The sequence below is a fragment of the Trichoderma harzianum genome (assembly GCF_003025095.1).
Source record: "Trichoderma harzianum CBS 226.95 unplaced genomic scaffold M431scaffold_5, whole genome shotgun sequence".
NCBI classification, from domain to species: Eukaryota; Fungi; Ascomycota; class Sordariomycetes; order Hypocreales; family Hypocreaceae; genus Trichoderma; species Trichoderma harzianum.
Genome location: NW_020209253.1, coordinates 449434 through 470424, shown reverse-complemented (window position 1 = coordinate 470424; position 20991 = coordinate 449434). Strand labels below are relative to the sequence as shown.

Below are 20991 nucleotides of genomic sequence, written 5' to 3'. Positions count from 1 at the left end.
CGTCCATACCAGTATGAGAACTATGAGTGTCTGTATATAGAAAACCAAAACCATTGGATCACAGGATCCTGCCCATGCTCACAACCATCGCCTTGGACCCCTTCTCCCTCAACGCCTCTTCAACAGCCGCACACCACGCCATCTTTTCCATAGTCCCCCACGAGTTCTTGATAATCTCAATCTCCAATCTCTCCAGATTCTCCATTTCCGCCAGCCGCCCTTCTTCCACCCATCGCTTGGCACCGCCCACCTCCTCTAGCCCGTCAACAAACTCGTCGTCGTCCTTTGCCTCCTCGCTCCTCCTGCCGACCTGGCCCACAATTTTCAACCGTAGGCCCCGGAGCCCCCGAGTCCACGATGCGGACGGTCCGGGGCCGCACAGCTCCGCCCACTTGCTCAGGGCCGCCTTCCGAGCCAGGTCCTCGGCCATCAGCTCCAGCCGCGCGTACCGCATGGCCAGGCGCTGCCACGGCCGCTGCGACTTGGTCACGGCCGCTGCCGCGTTGAGCCCCGAGGAGAACCAGTTGAGGAAGACGAATTCGTTGTTGGCAAACGGAATCTCGCGCGCCTCAAAGTAGACCTGCCGGCAGGTGCAGAGTAGGCTCGCCGGCATCCCCGCCAGCGGCCGGTCCGAGCTGAGCAGGCCCGGCGTCGTCATGTTGAGCTCCCGCATTCTCTCCTTTAGCCTGTCCTTGATGAGCTTCTTCTTGTCCTGCTCCGCCCTCATCTTTTCCCACTTCTGCCCGCCGCCTTCCTTCTGCTCACTGCCTTCTTTCTGAGCGTTACCGTCTGAGCACTTGGACTCTTTCGCGAGCTCTATAATGGTCTGTTCGTTTTCAATCTCTAGCTCTATCTGTTGTTCGAGATCGGGGTCCAGCGGGTGTAGCACGTAGCGGCACAGCATCGGGATCGGATATCCCGCCGCCAGTTCCTTGGGCTGGATCGGACTCATCCTGTAAGCCCAGTAGTAGATCCTCAGCCGCACCTCCGCCGGGAGAGATAAGAAGCGCGACGAGTTTGCCCCGTTGACGGCATTCGAGTCGTTTCCCTCACCAGCGGCGTATGGCTGGATATCCTTCCCGTCTGTTGCAACGGCCGCATTAGTGTCGTCTTCATCAATTCCAGGCCCGAACCGCTTGTAATAGCACACCGCAGGCGGGTACCAAAACATGAATGGACAGTACTCATACTCCGCCCCCGCCATGACTAGATGAATCGCATGAGTATCCTGTACGTTTATATCCATAGAAAATTGCAGTCCGTTTAAAAAATTGAAAGTCATGGCGATGGAAAGAGGTAAAATGGCATGAGGCGTGGATTTAAGTAAATTTTCCGTCTCGTCCTCTTTGCAGCCCTCTCTCCGTCTTTCCGAGGAAGACGGCCTTTACTGGTCTTACTCAAAAAGCCTCCTCTCACCCCATAGATAATGGAGAGTAAGACTGAAGGATGAGGGGAAAATAAACAACATACCAATATGCGTTATACAACATGGCAGCAATGTGAGCACTAGGTGGACGGTCAGCTGGCTGATCTTATATCTTGTCACTAGCCGGTGCTGTGGCGGCTTACTGCTGGGCCTATTGGTGAAGATATTAGAAGTAATTGGCTTTTAGAGCTTTGACAGGTGGGATTCTGCTCTCAGCGATGAGCTCATGGCACACAAGGTTCAAGAAATCAGAAATGAGAAGAGCACTAGAGGATCAATTCGCCTCGGGATGGAGGGGAAGTTTAAAGTCTTTGCGGGGAACGTCACGATTACACATGCAGCTCCTCAGCTGGCCCGAAGCTGTCACATCCGACCATTTCGGGCTCCCTTGCATCCCAATGCGCGCTCTGATTGACCATCATCCTTATCGCTCCAACCAGAGGATCAATCCAGCCCTGCGATGTCGTCTGACATCCGCTCGCTTCGATCGCCTCGGTTGATCTCGATACGTCATGGGCTCGAAATAAAAGGAAATAAACAAATTAATGTGTAATTCCGGGGCAACGTTGCCGCCTTAATCTCATAGGGCCAATGCTGTGCTTCGTAGCTGCATTCTGCAAGCCTTATCCCTGTGCTTGAACACCTTCGATGACATATTATTCAGGGACCGGACGCTATGACTTGACCGTGTTCGTGGAACTCCAGCAACCGCTCGCACTAATAGAAAAAGGGAAAGAAAAAAGACACGTACAAATCTAACACCAATACCGGATCGCCGTCGCCATGATTGCCATAGCAAGATAACTTCCATAACCTCCAGTATTATGGGTGATCGTTTGATTCGTCGTCTGAGCTTGTCAAAGAAGCAAGGCACTCAGCAACATTGGAAAGCAAGCCGTCAAGGTCGTCAGCCTAAGACGAGCCTGGCGGTATATTCACTCCTTCATATCCCCTTTTCCCCCCAGATTTTCTCTCGTATTCAACATTCCGCGGCACGTCGAAATCTCCTCGCGCCGCAAACCAAAGCAGAGTTTCCGGCTCAGGTCCCCTACCCACCGCCGCCGATTTTGCTTGATCATTCGTCGCGTCCATGGCGTCATCATTGTCCTCATCCTCGTCTTCGTCCTCGTCGTCTTCTTCGTCGCTTTCTTCGTCCAGACCTTTTCTCAGTCCTGTGCGCACCTTATCGACGCCCATCTCCCTCTCTTCTTTGGTGTAGACATCGCCGGCCTCTTCTCTGACATATTTGGCAATCCTGTCATGTGTCCATTCCCGTAGCTCGTCCCATATGCTCTGTAGCTCCGCAATGCCCTCAGGCGTAGCTAGGCGCGCCGTCTCGCGTCCCTGTGAAACGAGCTCCTCCACATCTGGCTCTAGCTTCTTCCGCAGCAGCTGGGTCAAGACGCCTTCTTGTGTTCGTCCGGGATAGTTTGTCGATGGATGCACGGCGATGCGCGAGAATAGTTCTGCGTTCTCGCTCAGATTATCTAATACCGTCTGGAGGTTACGCTGGAGGATCTGGGCCGAGGCTTGTAATGAGGAGCTGCACCAGAGTGAAACCGTTAGAGCTGTCAGGCATTGCGCAACGAGGGGGGGCAAGCATACGGGTGAGGAAGTGGATTGCTCTTGAGAATGTCCATCTTTAAGCTTTGTATGCTGCTCGAGAGCTGTGCCAACCGAGCCAGTGTCTGCTCAACCGACTTGAGCTCGTCGTCGTCCAAGCCCAGCGTCGCCATCGTATGCGCCTGTTGGTTTTGTAGCTGAAGCGATTTGTCTCTTTCTCGGCGCTCTTCCTGGTTGCAGTTGCTGAGGGGATTCAGTTCAGAGGTGAGGATTCAAGCAAGACGTGTTTGTAAGAATTGGATACGTGGCACAATGTAAAAGTAAGTAGAATTGCAGTATGAGGGAGAGCAAGTTTACTTTTAGCAGTGACGTTGAGTTTGAATTTATTATTCAAGTACAGGTACCAACACGCTCTCGTGGGGCAGGCGCTAGGCATGGTGCCTGCCGTGGTGGTAACCAAGTGGGGGCAGCCACTAATGAAGCTTTGCAGGAAATTATATAAGGCAGTTTTTAACTGTTGGCTGAAGTGTGAGTATTCATAAACGGCATTCTTATAAGGTATAGATATAATATTTTAATATTTTTTAGTTTTTTTTTTTCCATGATATATTTAAATTTAATTTCCAACTACAATGCTCATCCAAAAAGCGTTACTCCAAACAATGCCTATCAAGCCAACAAGAGTCCCTTCGCTATGTATGCCCCCGCCAATGTAAAGTCAAGTAAGAGTCAATCTGATGCTCATAATGGCAAGTGGCATGCTGTAAAAGAAGAAAAAGGAAAGATTGAGAAAAAACAAAGCCTGATGCTTAGCTCCGAGTCGAATTGACCGTCTTTGAAATCTCGTATCCCTGCGAGTCCACAAACGGATATCTCGCACGCCTCTCCAAGTCATCCAGCGGGATGTTTGATCGGATATACCTTTAAAAACGAACAATGATTAGCAATCCAGTACATCAAAACATGACAAATACAGATCAAGATACTCACTTTTGTCTGCCATCATCCACTGGGTCGTGGTCCCAGCTTGTAAACGCCCCCTTGCTCAACGCATCCCACACCAAGCGTCTGCTTCGCTGAGATTGCAACACCTTTTCTGTAATGGCATCAAAGTCCCACTTGGCCTTTGCTTCAGCCTCGAAATTCTCAAACACAGCCTTGGCCTCCTTCTCAGCCTCCGTCTGCGGCTCAATCTTGCCGGTAGCGAAGCGCGCCAAGTTGTCCAGCTCCAGGGGATCCGTCTTGAGGTTGAACAGCTGCGGCTCATCAGCCGGGCAAGTAATGTACTTCCAGTCTCCTCGTCGAATCATCATCATGGGGCGAACAGTTCCCTCGCCCGTGTACTCGGCAAAGACCGTATCGCCGCCTCCCTCTTTGCCCAGTAGGTGAGGCATCATGCTTACGCCGTCCATGGGCAAGAAAGATGCAGGCTTGGTGCCGATGATGTCGCAGATCGTGGGCAGCAGATCCAGCGTCGAGACGTTTTGCGGCACGCGGCGAGGGGTGAACCACTTCGGATAGTGGACCAGCATGGGGACTCGCACAGACGACTCAAAGTAGCTCATCTTGTACCAGAGGTTGCGCTCGCCCAGCATATCGCCGTGATCGCCGCTGAAGATGACAATGGTGTTGTCCATCAAGCCGGCGTCTTCGAGCGTCTCGAGCAGCTTGCCGATGCAGTCATCGACGTAGCTCACGGATCCGTAGTACGCTCTCTTGGCCCTCTTGATCTGCTCGTCTGAAAACTCCAGATCCCACAGATCACAGACTTTCAGAAGACGCTTACTGTGAGTGTCCTGCTTCTCCTTGGCGATGCGAACCTTGGGCAATTCGATATCCACATCCTCGTACAGGTTCCAGTACTTTTTCGTAATGGTATAAGGGTCATGAGGATGAGTAAGAGAAACAGTCAGAGCAAAAGGGCGCTTGTCAGGTCCCTCGCGAACATGGTCCCAGAGATACTGAGTGCTGCGATACATGACCTCCTCATCGTAATCCAACTGGTTGCTCCGTCCACAAGGCCCGGCCTGAAGAATCGAGCTAGCATTGTGATACCACTCGAGACGAGTATCCGGTTCATCCCAGTTCACAACCCAGCCAAAATCACCCGGATAAATGTCACTGGTAAGACGCTGCTCATAGCCGTGCAACTGATCGCCCACAAAGTGCATCTTGCCCGCCAGAGCGGTGTGGTAGCCCTTTGAGCGCAGGTAATGCGCGTACGTGGGGACCTCGGAGTTGATCTGAGAGGCATTGTCGTAAGAGCCAATCTTCATGGGCAAGAGGCCGGAGATCATGCTCATTCTTGAGGGCGCACAGAGCGGTGAAGGGCAGTAGGCAGAGTCGAACTGGACGGATGAAGCCGCCAGACGGTCCAAGTTGGGCGTTTTGATCTGAGAATTTGGATTGTACATTTTGAGTTGAGGAGCCGCCAGCTGGTCGGCCATGATGTAGAGAATGTTTGGCTTCTGCTCTGGGTGGGCGGTGGGCTGAGGCGCCTCTGAGCGCGGCAGCGTGTTGAGATCGGGAGCCATGGCGGTTGTAGTTTTGACAGCACCGAATAGGATATGTTTTTTCACTATAGTTGCAAATAAAGATGTGCCGTCAAGATGAAAAGAAAAGAAAAGACAATAATACGTCTTTTGTCTGAGTCTTATCGTGCTAGTATTTCCAAAGGTCTGAGACACGGGATGAAGTGGCACCAAGACGGGAGAGTAAGTAAAGAGGTGAGACGTGATATCAGATTGTTGTTCACTTAAAATCCACCAGTATTATATAAAAGATTTGATAAACCATGCACACGACGCACTTCTCTTCGTGGAAGAAGGCAGATAAGAAAAAAAAGAAATCTGTTCACAAACCAAGCCTGGCGCGTGCGTCTCGCATCCAGCCCATCCTTATATGAATATTGCTAGCCTATGTGGAGAAGACAAAGAGCCCCGACTTCCGGCGTTGAATGGCATCATCACGCGAGCACGCAAGAGACTGCATACGGAGATGGAAGCTACTAGTTCTAGTTTGTAGCTCTCTCGACACTGTATGCATCCTCACCTCACCTTGGTGCATAAAATTAGATCCGTCAGACTCTGTTTGTGTTGCAGCACCGCCAGCACCTCGAAAGTAGCGGCTAATCAGGCAAACAGACTTTGTGGCCGTGTTCCATTCCAGCTGCTCCGATGTGGTGGGAGGCTGACTGACACAGCAGAACAAAAAACTATGTGGTGGCAGAGCATTATCGTGGGTTGCAACCCTGTCATCGTCTGTTCCCCTTCGTTCTCATTTTCTCTCCCGTCTTTGTTTTTGTGTAGCCTCAATGCAATAAGCGACGACCCGAAGAGTCCAGCCAACAACAACGCTTATCGCAAGCCCTTCTGTCTTATTGCCGAGCCCATTTCGGGTCACATGGACGCCAGCATTCAAGCCCAATCTCCCCTGCGCAAGCGCCAGATAATCCCATTATCACAAGCGTTATTTAGAAGATACGCACTTATGTACTACTCCGTATTAATTTTCCTTATTATTTATCTTTCCCCCTCAGGACCCTTGGAAAACTGCTCAATTCGGCATCGCCCATCCTCTGGTTGGTCAATGCTTTCTTCCCCACGTCTCCAAGAATTGTTCCCTCTTTTTTTTTTTTGTTCCCACTTGCCATCGTAATTTCACCAAAATTCCCACCGATTGCGTGATCTAGACCTCTGTAGGCGTGCGACGGAAACGCGTTGCTGCTGCGTTACCAATACACAAGCACCGTATAATCTTCTTCGCCCGAAGACTGTATAAGCTAATTGCTTTGCTGCATGTGGGGGAAAAAACAACCACCACTGCCAACGACTAGCTTGTGGCGATGGGAGCTGACAAAACACACTTTTCGTATTGATTCTGTTAGAAGCAAAAAGGACCCTGAAAGTCCGCATTGACTGTGTTATGTGTCCAATCAACTATGTAATATATATAGTGATCCAACTCTCTGTCGATCACAATGACCGGCTGAGAGACGTTTTATACGCTGACGACGACCTCATGACTTCAATGTTTTTAAACACTCTTTGTTTGACCGCCTCTCAGACTCAAGAGATGAGCGTCAAAGTCAGCTGTTTCGGTCAAGACTATGAAAAACTCACCGCCAACTCCGACTCGAGTGCGGCATGGTCGGGATGAAGATCTACACGACTATCATCGAGTCTCAGTTCTATTCAACTTGATATATACAAACTTATGAGCCTATCCGATACATGTAAAAGCTTACAGTAGATACCACAACACTTACTCTGTCAGCTCACGAGATTACTTTGAAACTTATACCAGATGATCACGATCCGATATATGTTTTCAAAAGAACCAACTTACACGCCATTGGTTTCACTCGCCATCGCTTATACACCGATACACACGCATATAATCGATTAAGTGAATACGTAGAATTACTCATCACTTCTTATATTCAACCCAAACAGCCACTCCCATCCCCCATCCAACACTCATCGCCATCGGAGCAAAGCAAATACAAGAGAAGAAAAAGTATCCTACAGCAGAGAATCTACTATATGTAACCGATGACAATGATGATGACGATTATCATACCCTTACCCTTGTCAGCCTGCCCGCCATTTTCCACCTCTAGAACTCTGGCTCCCCCTTCTTCCTCTTTTGCCTCCCTCCTCATCATTTCCCATGTCCATAAGCTGCATGCGCATATTCAGTCATGTATAGTTAGGTAGTAGTTTCCCTGGATATATTAAATCCCGCCCAGCCAGTCTTTCAAAAATGCAAAATCCCAACTCCGTCAAACACCGCGCATATACAGTTTCGCCTCGCTCCAACGTTCCTTGAATGAAAACCACACCATCAGCGGCTCCTGTCCGCCCCTGTCCAATCCCATCCATCAGGTGTTGCTGTTTTATCACTGCGTACGGTAAAACTTCCTGTAAATAAGATGCAGTAACAGGTTCACATTGAGCTTGAGGGCGCCCTCAAACAGCGTCATGAACTGGTGCGCTTCAAACTGTGCCTGAAGCATGTCCTCAATCGGTACTTGAGCTGTTGCTCCGGGTATCTGGATATGACTTCGCGTGCCCTCTATGGCAAACACACCGACCTGGTCGCACGAGATTGTGATGTCAATCTTGTCCCATTCGCGGTCGGCCGTTCCGCTCCATGACACCAAAACGCCCTTTTCTGACAGTGCTCGCGCGCTATACTTGTAGCTTCCAAACTTTGGCACCCGGCCACTGCGTTCAAGCTCTCGCTGATGGTTGTACTGCTTGGTAAAGGGCATGAGGAACCTCTTTCGTCTATTTTACATCTCACCGTTAGCTTCTCATTGCCTTAACAAAACATAATACGTAAACAGGATGTACTTACCCCTTCTTGTTCTGAAGTGTCTTCATTGACTGCTCAATGTAATCATCGTAGCTTTTACGCTGCTGCTCCAGATATTTGGCCTTTTCAGTCAAGTTGGCCAGCGTCAGGCGCACGCCGTCCAATTCTCGCTGTCTCTGAACACGCCTGCGGCTCTGGGTCCGGATATCGCTGGCAATGGCGTTGAGCACGTCTTGGTACTGATTTTGTTTTGAAATCCTTCCCATCTGCTCCAGTTGCATAATGTTTTCCAGAGCCGTTCGCTTGAGATCGTAGTAGGACATAGAGGTGATGTCAGCCATCTTAGTATCTGAATACGCCCCTCGCGAGTTGGTGTCCGCAAAATCCTCTCGCAGAAGTGCTTCCCATTTTTCCTCATCTTCAACCGTAATCTGCTTTACCAAAATCTCCAACAGATTGGCTCCGGTTTGCACTCGGATAATGTACAAAACGCACCGCTTTGTTTCCATAAACAAAGCCTTGATATCCGCCTCGGGGTCTTCAAGATCGTGAAGCCTGGGGGTCAGGAACATTTGAATATCCGCAGATCCTGCCGCACTCATTTCACTCTCGTTGCTCTTGGCGCTGCCCAGATCTTGCATGATCTCGCGCAGGACGTCATCCCGGGTGGGAGCCATGACCATAAGCTCTTGCGCCACCAGATTGTGAATGGCAAAGACATCCGACATCTTGACGTACAAGGTAGGCTTGTTTTTCGCATAAAGATCGTTGAACTCGTCAATGTCAAACGTTCTCTCAGCGTCCGGCACATTGATGAGGTCATTGGTGATCTGCTGCAGGCGCTCGATGGATTCGCCGATGAAAGCATTCAGGGGTTGAAGATAGATATTCTCGCCGCCAAATGGCCGACCCAGAGCAATTTGCCCTACTACTTTGGCAACCTCGCCCAGGTTCCTCTTCTGAAGTGGGCTGAGCGACTTGTCAATGACGCCCACGTTTTCGGGCATGGTGACGGCTGGTTGGAGGTAAAACTTCCACAGCCAATGGGACACCATTTGCAGCAAGTTTTCCGGCGGCTCACGCGTAAAATGCTGGCGCAGAGCCTGGAATATCTCGCTGCAGACAAATCGGAGACCATAGGGCATTTTATGCACTTGCTCTTCCAAAGACGAGAACAGCTGGTCGCAAATCTCTCGCAGGTCTCGCAAATGGTCGATGAAGAGGCGTCGCGTCTCCGGATCGCGGATGGCAACTTCGCGGGGAACGTCTAGAGGCCGGTGATCGGGCCTTCCTGTCCGCAGCTCCTCATTGTTGATGGCAGATCGGTAAATTTGCATAGGGTCACTCTCCAGATCGAGTGCCGGGTCTTCAATGATGTTGTCGCGAATCAAGGGTCCCAAGAGAGACCGGAGATACTTGCGATCCCGGGGAGACCGTGTGTAATTAGCAAGCAGCTTGGTCCAAAAGTAATGACCTCGAGAGTACTCCAACGCGCTCGTTGTGCTTTCAACCTCCTCTCGTATTGATCGGGCAATCAGCTTCAAAAGGTAGTACTCCTCTCGTCGCTTCTGGGCGTAACCAAAGAGGCTCATCATAAGAAGCTCAATGCGCCTGCTGTCCTTTTCAGCCGTCACCTGCACGCGAATGTGCTTGAACAGGCGGGCGAGATAATGGGGCTGCGTTTGAAGACTGAAGAACAGCTGCTGGTAAGACTCCAGCTTCTTTCGGGAGCTCTTGTTGAGTGCCTTGAGATCAAATTGGTTGGTTGACGCGATGGTAGAGTTAGCCAGCAGACCCATCGAGGTTCCGCCAAACGTGTGCTGATGTCTCACGACTTCATCGAGAGTAATCTTATTTTTGACCAGGAGAGCAATTTTGATATCCAGTTGATCAATGTATTGCTCCAACATCTCATTCTGCCGGACGTGCTGGACCACCGTCTTCCGCATCCGCTCAAACTCGACTTCTTCATTGAAGTCAAAGTCGCTGTCGTTGAGCAGGTGCACAAAGTTCTTGACAGCGCTGACGGGCGGGTTTTTGCCCGTAGTAAGGCTCTTGTAAGCCTCGCCTTGCACTTTGGCACGTACAAAACTCTGGATCTTGATAACCTTTTTCATATTCTCCTCGTAAAATCGTTTCTTCTCCTCGAAGCGAAGTCGAACGAGGAAAGCCTTGGCAGCTGCTTGGAAAATGACAATGGAATCTTCTTCCTCAAGGAGCTCAGTAAGTAGGTCGTCAATTCTTGCACGCTCCATCATGGCCTTGAGGATGGCTTGGAACTGGGCGGTCTCTGCATCATGGGATGACAGCTCATCTAGCAAGGCATAGTGATATTGACGGCATAGGAAACCTCGGATGTGGCTTTGCAGGTCGATGATTGCAGGTTCTTCAGCATCAAGTTGGTCCTGAATTGCCAACACCTTGCGCCTCTCAAACATGGCCCTAATATGTGCTTGGAGTTCAATAACGGCAGGCTCGTTATCTTTCAGGTCGTCAAGACGGGTTGTGATTTCTCTCCTCGCGGCGGCAGCTCGCATTGCAGCCTGAAGTTGTCCAATCGCGGGTACATGTTGGGCCAGCTCGGCCTTGAGAACCTCTTGTTCATCTCGGGCAGCGCGGCCGCGGATCGCACTTTGTAAGGAAGTGAATACGTCTGTGAAGGAGTGAAGATTTTGTTGTTGCTGTTCGATTCTTGCCCGGACCAGTGTAGCCCTGACGGCGGCTTGAAGGCTAGCAACCATTGGGGTGTGCTCCTCAAGTTGGCGTAGGTCTTTGCTGATCTTGTATCGCGTCAGCATTCCCCTGGCAAGCGCCTGAAGATTTTGGACTTCTTTGGCGGCCTTCTTTGTCTCCTGCTGCTGCACATTTTGAGATTTACGGAGCAGAAAGCCCTTGGACATGGCCTGAATTGCCCTAATCGGGGCATCGCAACGAGACAGCGTAGACTTGAGACCTTGCATCTCGTTACGTGCCTTTTGTGCTCGAAGCATGCTCTGGAAGGCCAAAATAGCAGGCTCTGCAGCTTTCCTGGCTTGGTCACTCTTCTTGAGCCCCCTCCGGACAAGGAATCCGCGGACAAGGCTCTGGACGAGAATGGCGGATTGTCTCATCTGCATTCGATAGTTCATAACCTCGCGGGTAAAGTTGCCTCGTATCCTTGATTGCAGGTCAATGAGCCACTGCTCCTCATCCCAGAATCCTTGCATCATCTCTCCAAGCTTCAGTCGGAGCAGCGCGCCACGAAGCTGTGCCTGGAAGTCGATGATGACATCTTCGTTCTCTGCTAATTCGCGCTCGATCCTCTCCTCTTCAGTTTCTTCGGGCTCCGGCTCTGGTTCCGGCTCAGGAACGCCGAAATCAGCCCCCATGTTGCCAAAGCTGGGCATGTTAACTCCAAGCATATCCAATCCCTTTTGCATTGCCTCCAGTTCATGATGCTCGAATTCCAGCTGACCGATGAGGTTGCCGATGCGGAAATCAACAATTCCTTTGCGAAAGAGGAGCCAACTTAGAGCATGAATGCAGTAGATGACTTTGGGAATATTCTTTTTCTCGTAGAGATCTATAAGCTCAAAACGGAAGAGGTCGGGTAGCTCCACTTCATCCAGGTATCGAAAGAAAATGGCGATATTGTCAGAGTGTCGGAACTGCAGCTTTGGGTTTCTGAATATCCGAAAACGTCGCTCGGGGTTTAGAGATTCTACCACTTCTGCCAGCGTAACGCCATCTCGCAATGCCTCCTCCAGCTCAACAATGGGTGGGAGAGTCTGCTGGATGACATCTTCGATCCACTCCTTGGCTTCACCAATATGGCAAAGGTATTCGTACGCCTGAAGGAACCTACGCTGCTTGTCCATCCAATTGCGCCCTTCCCATCCATAGTTTGTCTTGGCGCGGCCAGCTGTCTTATCGGTACGCTGCAGCCTACGCCGGCCTCGGAGTCCAACTACTTCCTGTGCAGGCGAGTTGATTTTGAAATCCTCCGGGTCCTCGGATTTTGCAAGCTGTGAGAGCGTCCGGAGTTGGCTTGTAGAAGATCGACCCAGCCGCTCAAGATCAGGGCGTGCTATATGAGCGCTGTGGGAGTGAGAATGGCCATGATGCGTCGGCGCCATGACTGCATCCTCTGGAATCGCAGGCTCTCCTCGAGACATGTACATGGAGTTTGGCCGTGCTGGCAGAGGTCGCGAAGGCACAGTGGGCGAGGCGACGCCATCGTTTTGGGACAGTGACAATCGGCCAATGTCTATGCTCTGGCCTCTCTCGCGCGGCTGCTTGGAACCGTGAGGTGGTGTCGCTGGGGCTTCGATGGAAGAGGCAGTTGGGGTTCGCGGCAGCGGGCGAAGCGATTGCCGGACTGAGCCATATATGTTATCCTGGCCTCTGCCAGAACCGGCGCCGCTCGAGTCGCCAGTCTCAAAGAGTCGTGCTCTGGATATGACATCGCTCTGGCCGCGCTTGTGGCCAACTGATCCGTAAATGCTACTTGCGGACGTGGACTGGCTATGGACGCTGTGGTCAGAGGTGTAGGAGTAGCCGGAGGATGCCGATGACGTTGTTGAGTTGTTGCGATTGATGTTGGAGTTGGCGGCAGACAGATCGATGGCGTGGGAGTCTCGTCGGGGACTATTTCGATACGACGACATGTTGGCGGATGCTGTCTCGCCCAGTAGGGCTGAGGTTAGAGTAAGCACCTATACCGCGTCTCTGGTTGTGTTTTTGCTGGGGGGTATTAGAAAACTCTGTGCAGCGCTATCAAGACATCCTTCCTGCGACGGCTGGAGGTTCAAGATGAAAGGAATGCGAGCAACCGGCGCGAGGCAAGACAGATAGACTTTTAAGACATGCGCGTGGGGAGGGCCCAGTGTCAACAAAAGGAGCCGCTGGTGTGTGTGCGAGTCCGAGTTTGAGCCCAGATGCCGCTCCAGCAATGCGGATGCCGTCACAGATGGATGTTTGGTTTCTTTTCTTGATTTTCCCGCCGACTAGCAGCAATAATATTTACCTGTGCTAGCAGCTACAGTAAGTACCTGGAAGCGCCGGCAGAGCAGGGGATAACCACAGCGCGGGGTCTGTGTTGCATTAAAGCTGCATTGCCGTTGGGCAGCGAATGTAAACAAACAGCCGGGACAACCGCCTAGCAACGCTGGCTTTGGGGCTGTGTCATTGGCTGAGATGGCCCGATGTCTCCAGTTTTTACCAGCGCGGCGCCCTCAAGGCCGCTGTAAGCCATGCTTGCTTTGCTTGCTTGCATTATGCACATGCTTCTGCAGGTAAATCACGAGGCAAATCTATCTAAAACGATGGAGTAGGGATCCGATATGACGATTTTAATGACAGAGTCCAAGCTTCCCGGCGTGATTCTGGAATAGGGGTGGGGAAGATGATTTTCTCGGTTGATGCTCCTGAGTTCCGGACAGGGTTGGAGAACTACGACTAGGTGCCTTTACACACACGAACCTGCTCAAATACCTGTTGAATATGTACATCAGGATGTCCTGCAGAAAGGGATAAGAGTTTGCTGGACAAGTTCCAATCTAGAAGCATCGCAAAGGTATTCAAAGCATGTGCCCGACCCTATATACAAGCATAACGGCAAATCCCCCCTTAGGCAGCCAATCGAGACGCCTTCAACTCTAAAACCAGCGGCCTATGATCTCACCAAACTTACGGTGTGTTTCATGTGCTATTGGCCAACATGACACCGACCAGGTGTAGCTCAAAGATTCCCAAAGACATTCAATCCACTCCCAGCCGGTGCCACTTTTCGTAGGTACGCGCCGGGACCCATATGTATAAGTTGCCTCTAAAACCATAGACAGGAAATATCCATCCGTAAGAAGAGATTTTGCCATCGAATAAATAGTTGATTCTATTATAGGCTGTCATCCCTCGTCTCTCGTCTCAGTAAGGTGCGCCTGCTAGAAGTTGGAAAGTAGCAAAACATGTAAATTCCTCGCAGCTCCAGGGTAGCTCTGGCTAACGGTAAAGCATAAACATGTGCATGTAAAATTGGGGCTGCACCAAGTATGAGGTCACCATCGCCGCTAGTAGCAAAGCTGGCGACCTCTCGTCAAACTTTCAGACGCGGCTCAACTTTGCACAGCAATTGAATTGACGGCTCCGTGTCTTTCGCATCTCAGGGGAATCGGCCGCTCGCATCACTTCATTGCATAGAGGAGGCAGGAAATCGTCTTTGTATCCGCCATAGCCGCGTCGGTGCCCATCATGTCGGCCAAGCAACAGAGACCTTCCGTCCTGGTACGTCAGACAGCCATCGAGCTCAGAAGCGCTCAATTGATTGATGCAACGAATTGCCATTAACTGACTATTTTTCGAACTAGGTCACGGATGCAAGAGAGAGGGCGGACCAGCGACGATCGCCACGGCGCCCGGGCACATCGTCTGGTGCCCCTGGACGGACGCCGATGCGATTCATGACGGTTGACAACATTCTCCAGCACGACTCCCAGATTCCTTCGGGCCAGCCTCGCGGGCCACCGATGCCAACACAGAGGCCGCATACTTCTGGCGGCCTTCCCTCGGGCAACCGACGCATCACAGCCGGCGGCCTGCCAAACCTCCCATCTCGCACCGGCAAGCCGATCCCCTCGCGAACTACTAAAATTAGCGAAAAGCTCGTCCTGCTGCCTGTCACCGATGAACGGGATGAAGAAGACGAGGAACTTGAGGGAGAGGCAGCGATCAATTTGATTTTACAGGATGATACACGCAAGCCGTTGAGAGACGAGGAGCTGGATGTGCTTCGGAAAAGGGGCGGTATCCGTGGCAAGAGTTATGCAGAACGGCTACCCAAAATGCAGAGGACGGACAAAGTCAGTCGACTGACGGCATACTGCACTGCGCAAGCGTTCAAGACGAAAGAGACGGCGGAATTTTTGAGGAAGAAACATGAGGCAAAGACCAAGCTCTATGATGATTGTCTTTATGCCATATATGCCCTTCCGCTGATGAACGGGATTGAAGGCTATAGAGTACGCAGTCGACCGATACTGAAGACGCCCGGAACAGGAAAAACTGTGCTGGACTTGGAAATTGAGCGTAGCGAACAGCGAGATCACCACGAGGGTTATTTTGACCACGACGCCTATACTTCTGCTTCCGAAGACTCTAGCAATGGCCAGAGACAGCCTTCTGCGTTTGCCGACCCTTCTTCACCGCCCAGCGATGGCCTTTTGTCACCGCAAGGCTCATATCCTCCCATCGACGACGGCATTGCCTCCCATATGAGTCGCCTCGCGCCTGATGCAAAGAACTTTGCAGAGATGTTCGTCTTCTCGTACGGAGTGGTTGTGTTTTGGAATTTTACGGAGCACCAAGAAAAGGACATTCTCGCGGATCTTACCTTTGCCGATGCTGAGGACGGTGTCAACCTGCTTTCACGACCCTTGGACCAGGGCGATTACGAGACTGAAGAATTCCATTTCGAATATAGTCCCGATGTGCAGCGGCCGCGAATATTCAACGACATGATTACGTTGCTGCCTCGATCTGATCATATGATCAAGTTGACCATTAGCCACGCAATTGCGCAAAGTACCAAGCTGTGCTTTTTTGAGGAGAGGATGAGCGAGACAATGCTTGATGCGCAGCACGTCCCCAAGACACTGGCTTTGACAGGAGAGCTAGGCATGACCAGGGCTGAAATCGTCAAGATCATGGGCCGCCTGTTTAAGAGCCGCGTGGATATTAATCTTTGTATGTGCATTCTCCTCCCGTTACCTATCTGCCTTGAGTAGGAAACTTTAGCTAACGTGCCGTAATAGCATCAAATATCCTGGATGTGCCCAATTTCTTTTGGGATTCTGAGCCTACTCTGCATCCATTGTATGAAGCTATCCGCGAGTACCTCGAAATCGACCTTCGTATCAAAGTCCTCAACGAGCGTTGCCGTGTATTCCTAGATCTCGCAGAGATTCTCGCCGACTCGGATGCCGATGCCAAGATGAGCTACATCACATGGATCATCATAGCTCTTATCGTCTTGAGCATCCTCGTCACCGTTACTGAAGTGGGCCTACGCTTCGCCATGCTCGAGAAGAGCAAACGCAATGATGAAGAGGGCGGGAACAACGGAACTAAATGCTCTGGATCTGACGTGACGTGGAGCACTAATGGCAACCCTGCTATGCTATCGATGCCGGTTGACGGGACAAAACATGCGGCCTTGGGCTCGAGCGATCTTGAGGTGTTAGCCCGCGCTCTAGGCTTGGAGGACCAGGCCACGTTTGAAGATGTAAGGCGTGGCATCTGGCATCTTAGACAAGGCAGCGGCTCGGGATCGCGGTATGACGGTCAGATGGAAGACGTGGATTGATTTGATTTGCTTGTGCGGACTTGTGTGAAAAAGGATTGATGGTGCCTGCGGTTTTTCGGGCTGCCGGGCTTTGCAGCTCTCCGTACCTCTTCTGGCGTTGTGTTTACTTGCCTACTAATATGCAGAATTTTATAGGTGCATTATTTATTCTCTTGAGCTGTCTGTAAAATGCAGCCTAGACATTTGGTAGCGATGGATGAATTTCATGGAGTTGGGCTGGAGGTCTATCAGCGTTTGATAGCTTTTTAATATAGTACAAAACCGTTATAATACTGATGACCCATGGGCATACAGAGCACATTACAAGACACCATTACATGTCATCTATACCGCATATCCAGCTACACTGCATCTAACAAACCACACGCTGTGAATATATACATATTTAACATACTTCATACAATCTATGTAACACAGCATCACCATCATCAGCCCTACGAACCAACAAACTAAAAACAACCCGCTAACAAATACCAGAAAATTCTACAGTACACCCCCATCGCACCAAACAATCCCCGTCCCTCCGACCCCTTATCGGCACCAATTACGCAAGCCCCTCCCCAATTCCCAATTTTTCCGGGTTCCATGAAGAAAAACTTCCCTCCCGGCGCGTCCAACAACAAAAGACAACCCCCCAAAAAGGAGAGGGGCCATTTTTGGAGCCCTTACGCTAGTTTTGAAACCCGTTCAATAGCTCGTCGCGCTCATGCAGGTGCAAATTGCATTTTGGTAATTGTGGCGTTTTCCCATCTGCCGATTCCCGGCTGAGATTATCACGTCCATTAAGATGCAAGCGTCGGTATTCTCTAATTCTTTCGAGTTTCTCATCTATTTCATATATGTATCGCGTAGAACCGCATAATGGTGCTGTTATAAGAAAATAGAAAAAAGGGTGAGAAAAAATAACCAATATTAAACGCGAAAAAAAAGAGTCATGCCCCAAGCTATCCTAAAGACAGTTTTTTTCTTGTCGCACAACACCCGCTGATACACAAGTTTCTTTTGTTGCGTTGCCAGTTTCACATCTCCCTAACGCCATGTCCCGTCTGATGGTGACAACTTTCGCAACCCACTAATATATCTTCCTGTAGCTGCCGACGATCGACAGCGAATAGACAAATGTGTATATTAAAACATGGCGCCCGTTCAGGCGTCAGAAGCATCTCCGTCTCGCAGCAAGGTGATGAGCGGGGGCTGGTTTCTTAACCCCACCGATTACTTGAAGCGCGTTTCTCAAATATCCATCTTCGTAGTATATCATCAATTAAAGAAAAAGAAAAGGGATATGCCAAAATTTTAAAAGGGTTGAGTAGCCAAATGGTCGCTACCTCTGCTCGGTGGGCTTGAAGGCGGCCTCCTGCTGCTTCTTTCGGTTTTTGTTGTCCAACTCGGCCTTGCTGTAGATGGCGGCGCCCACCATTGTGACGGCCATACCCGATCCATTGAGGAAGTCGACAGAGACGTTGAACAGGAAAATGCCGATCATGACAGTCAAACACTGCTTGAGGTTACCGCAGACAGTCATGGTAAGAGCACCGGCCAATTTGTTGGTGTTGAAGGACGAAATGTTGAGAAGAAGTGCCAGGAAACCGTTGCCGGCCAGAGAAGCAGTTGCAGGGACAATAGAAATATCGCCGGTCCTGATAAGCTCGCGGAAGCCAGCCACTTCACCAGTAGCCGTGGCGCAGGCCAAAGCCTGGAGCGCAGCAAGGGGAGACATGCGCATAAGGAACTCGACGGGCGGGAGGGCCAGTGAACCGGTCATGAATCGGTTGGTGACGACCGTCTGGTACACGTGGTTAGCCTTATTCATTCCAGTGAAACTTGAGACATGTTCAAAACGTACCTTGAGAGCGGCGAGGACGACACCCAAAATGGTTAGGATGAAGCCGGCATCCGAGAAGCTCATTTCACCGGCGGTGGTCATGGCGGCACCAATGATTAAAGGAATGAGAGACATGTATGTCATTGTGCTATATGTTCGGCCGTACCACACGCGGAAGATGATGATGGTGAAGATTGGGCAGAGCATGCGCATCGTCTGGTAGAAAGGAACGGAAACCATGGCGAGGGAAAGGTTCGAGACGGCAATGTTGGCGGTGAACAGGGCGCTGAATGCGACGAGGGCAAGGTTCTCGCGACGACCGAGGCGTGATAGCTTGAAATAGCCCATCTGCAGCATGGCATATGTTCCGAGACTGGCGAACAAGGTGTGGAGGAAGGTCAACAGCCATGGGAAGTGAAACTACATTTGCGAAATCAGTATTAGTACCCAACAGAGAGCAAACGTAGACCGAGATGATCTAGGTAGGCGAGAGCCATGGACATACCACGCCGAGAACAAGTTTGTTGTAGAGCGTCAAGATGAGAGAGAATAAAAAGTAGGTTCCAAGCCAGGTGAACTTGACGGCGCTTGGTATTGAGTATTCATGGTCAATGTTCTGGTCCTTGGATTCACTCTGGATCTTTCCGGACTCAAGATCGTGCTTGAGATCCTGCTCGTCGGGAGACAGGAGAGCGACGTCTTGGGAGCGCCTAGACATGATGGCCGAGTTGTTGTCGTTGCAACGTGGTGTGCGAGGTTGAGGTTTGGAGATTACGTATTGCGCTCAAGCGGCTTAAAGTAGCCCTGCCAGCATAATTCAGACAAGCTGAAACGGGGGAGAACTCGGTAGTGGATTGCCGGCCGGATCTGGGAAGGCTGACGGACCGGGAGAGCAAGAGAGGAATACGAAGGAGTCGCGTGCGGAGTGCTCGTATACAGTCTAATTCGTAGGGCAAAAGGTTGTAAGAGAGCAAGAAAGCGAGGCGAGCCGGCCGGTAGACAGACGACGCCTTGAAACCTACAAGACAGGACAAAAAAAGCGTAGGCGGGGTAGAAGAGCGAGCGACAACCTAGAAACGCAAAAGACGCAGTGGACAAGCTCCTCGACGGGTGCTTTTTCTTTTGCTGTCTCTCCTGAGAAGTAGATGGGAGGTGGAGGAGGGGAGGAGCAGGATGGCTTGCGTACGGAGGAGGAAAAGTGGCGTGGACTGTGAGATTGAAGGTTCAGGTTGGAGGCATTGCGTGCACTAGTCGCTGCGCGGAAAGCCTGGGAAATAGGAGCGAGCAGTTAGCACTGGGTCGGCTGGGGCTCGCTAGCGGGTTTGCGGAGCGCTAGAGACGCCTGGACGGAGCAGCTGGGGGCGCTGTGGCTGCTTGCGTCTGTGCGTGCGGCGAGGACAGCCGCACTGTGCGAGACTTTGAGCCCACACGTGGTGAAATTGCAGAATTGAACTTTAATGTCCTCTGCAGCGGGAAAAGTGAGACTTGGTGCTCCGTAAACTGCACAGTACAGCTTGATTCCACCACTCATCCATCGCAGAATCCGTCAATTGCAGGGCAACGGGGATGTTGGAGCCCGGGCATTCGAAGGACTTAATCAGGGGGGCAGCTTGGCGGCGTTGATTGGCGAGGATGGGGATTTTCAACCAATCACTGGTAGCTTGGCAGATGATTGATTTCGGGACTGTCGCCATACAGTGGCCAGCAGCGAATGGCGAGCCGCGGCAGAGGGAGCTGAGCCTGGGATAACAGGGGGGCTGGCCTTGGAAGTCAGCGCTGGTGTCTTGGCGAAAAGGGCTGACTAAAACATCTCGACGGAGGACTGCGGGAAGATTTTTGTGCTGCGGGTGGTTGATTGTTGGGCTGATGGATGCTTGGAGGACCGGAGTCTGTATGTGATTTTCTGATGCCGGTTCCGAGCGTGGTTGGGCCACCGGAGGTGACTGAACATGTTACGAGGCCCAAATATAAAACGATGATTAATACCAGGAACTAACATCAATACGAGAGAGCAGGAGCCTGGATAGGCAGTACTGGAGAAAATCACCATTGATAGGTATGTAATGCTACTATATCTCTTCGTATACGGAGTAGAATATTCCGTCTATACGTGCTGTGTTGCTGTATTACCTCTTGTTGGCGGGCAACGAGGTTTTAGACAGATCGTCAACGGAGACAAGGAGGATTTAATGCCAGGTCCAGGCAACATGAAGTTTATCCCCGATTCATCAAAGTATGTGCAAAACCCTCATCAATGATAGGTAGCCGTTGGACGGACACCAACAAGACACGCAGTGCAAAGTGCAAAGCCACCAGATCATCGGGGCGCAGTCGTACCTGTAAGATTTCGCCAAGGCTAAAACCCCTGTCCTTTCTGTAATGCGTGCTAGACTCCGTGTGTTTTTCCAGCGTTGCGCACGGAGCTGGGCTTCTGACGATGCCTTCAACTCGTTCCGGCGCACATACGTCATGATGTACGTGCAGTCTCAATTGAAGCAATTCAGATGGCCTGTAAGGTAC

The 20991-nt window shown here is 51.0% G+C and overlaps 6 protein-coding genes across 6 annotated transcripts; 1 reads left to right on the top strand and 5 right to left on the bottom strand.

Annotated features, from left to right (window-relative positions):
• Positions 1–58: 58 nt before the first annotated feature.
• M431DRAFT_83899 (hypothetical protein) lies at positions 59–1171 on the bottom strand (the record flags this gene model as incomplete). The annotated part of the gene is made up of 2 exons (XM_024923367.1): positions 59–686; positions 804–1171. 2 exons carry the CDS (start codon positions 1169–1171, stop codon positions 59–61), a joined length of 996 nt encoding a protein of 331 aa, XP_024775113.1.
• Positions 1172–2338: 1167 nt separating this feature from the next.
• On the bottom strand, positions 2339–3162 carry M431DRAFT_82765 (hypothetical protein; the record flags this gene model as incomplete). The annotated part of the gene is made up of 2 exons (XM_024923212.1): positions 2339–2969; positions 3032–3162. The coding sequence occupies 2 exons, from the start codon at positions 3160–3162 to the stop codon at positions 2339–2341; spliced, it is 762 nt and encodes a 253-aa protein (XP_024775112.1).
• A 426-nt stretch (positions 3163–3588) lies between these two features.
• Positions 3589–5691, bottom strand: M431DRAFT_140602 (hypothetical protein). Its single transcript, XM_024912613.1, has 2 exons — positions 3980–5691; positions 3589–3910 (listed from the first exon to the last, which is right to left on the bottom strand). Exons 1-2 carry the CDS (start codon positions 5521–5523, stop codon positions 3799–3801), a joined length of 1656 nt encoding a protein of 551 aa, XP_024775111.1. The 5' UTR covers positions 5524–5691; the 3' UTR covers positions 3589–3798.
• A 2107-nt stretch (positions 5692–7798) lies between these two features.
• On the bottom strand, positions 7799–13123 carry M431DRAFT_400838 (hypothetical protein). The gene is made up of 2 exons (XM_024914867.1): positions 8351–13123; positions 7799–8280 (listed from the first exon to the last, which is right to left on the bottom strand). The coding sequence occupies exons 1-2, from the start codon at positions 12952–12954 to the stop codon at positions 7890–7892; spliced, it is 4995 nt and encodes a 1664-aa protein (XP_024775110.1). The 5' UTR covers positions 12955–13123; the 3' UTR covers positions 7799–7889.
• Positions 13124–14394: 1271 nt separating this feature from the next.
• Positions 14395–17008, top strand: M431DRAFT_113324 (hypothetical protein). Its single transcript, XM_024911872.1, has 3 exons — positions 14395–14569; positions 14653–16027; positions 16096–17008. The coding sequence occupies exons 1-3, from the start codon at positions 14537–14539 to the stop codon at positions 16644–16646; spliced, it is 1959 nt and encodes a 652-aa protein (XP_024775109.1). The 5' UTR covers positions 14395–14536; the 3' UTR covers positions 16647–17008.
• A 962-nt stretch (positions 17009–17970) lies between these two features.
• Positions 17971–19189, bottom strand: M431DRAFT_4440 (hypothetical protein; the record flags this gene model as incomplete). The annotated part of the gene is made up of 3 exons (XM_024915221.1): positions 17971–18432; positions 18493–18891; positions 18977–19189. 3 exons carry the CDS (start codon positions 19187–19189, stop codon positions 17971–17973), a joined length of 1074 nt encoding a protein of 357 aa, XP_024775108.1.
• Between the last annotated feature and the right edge of the window lie 1802 nt (positions 19190–20991).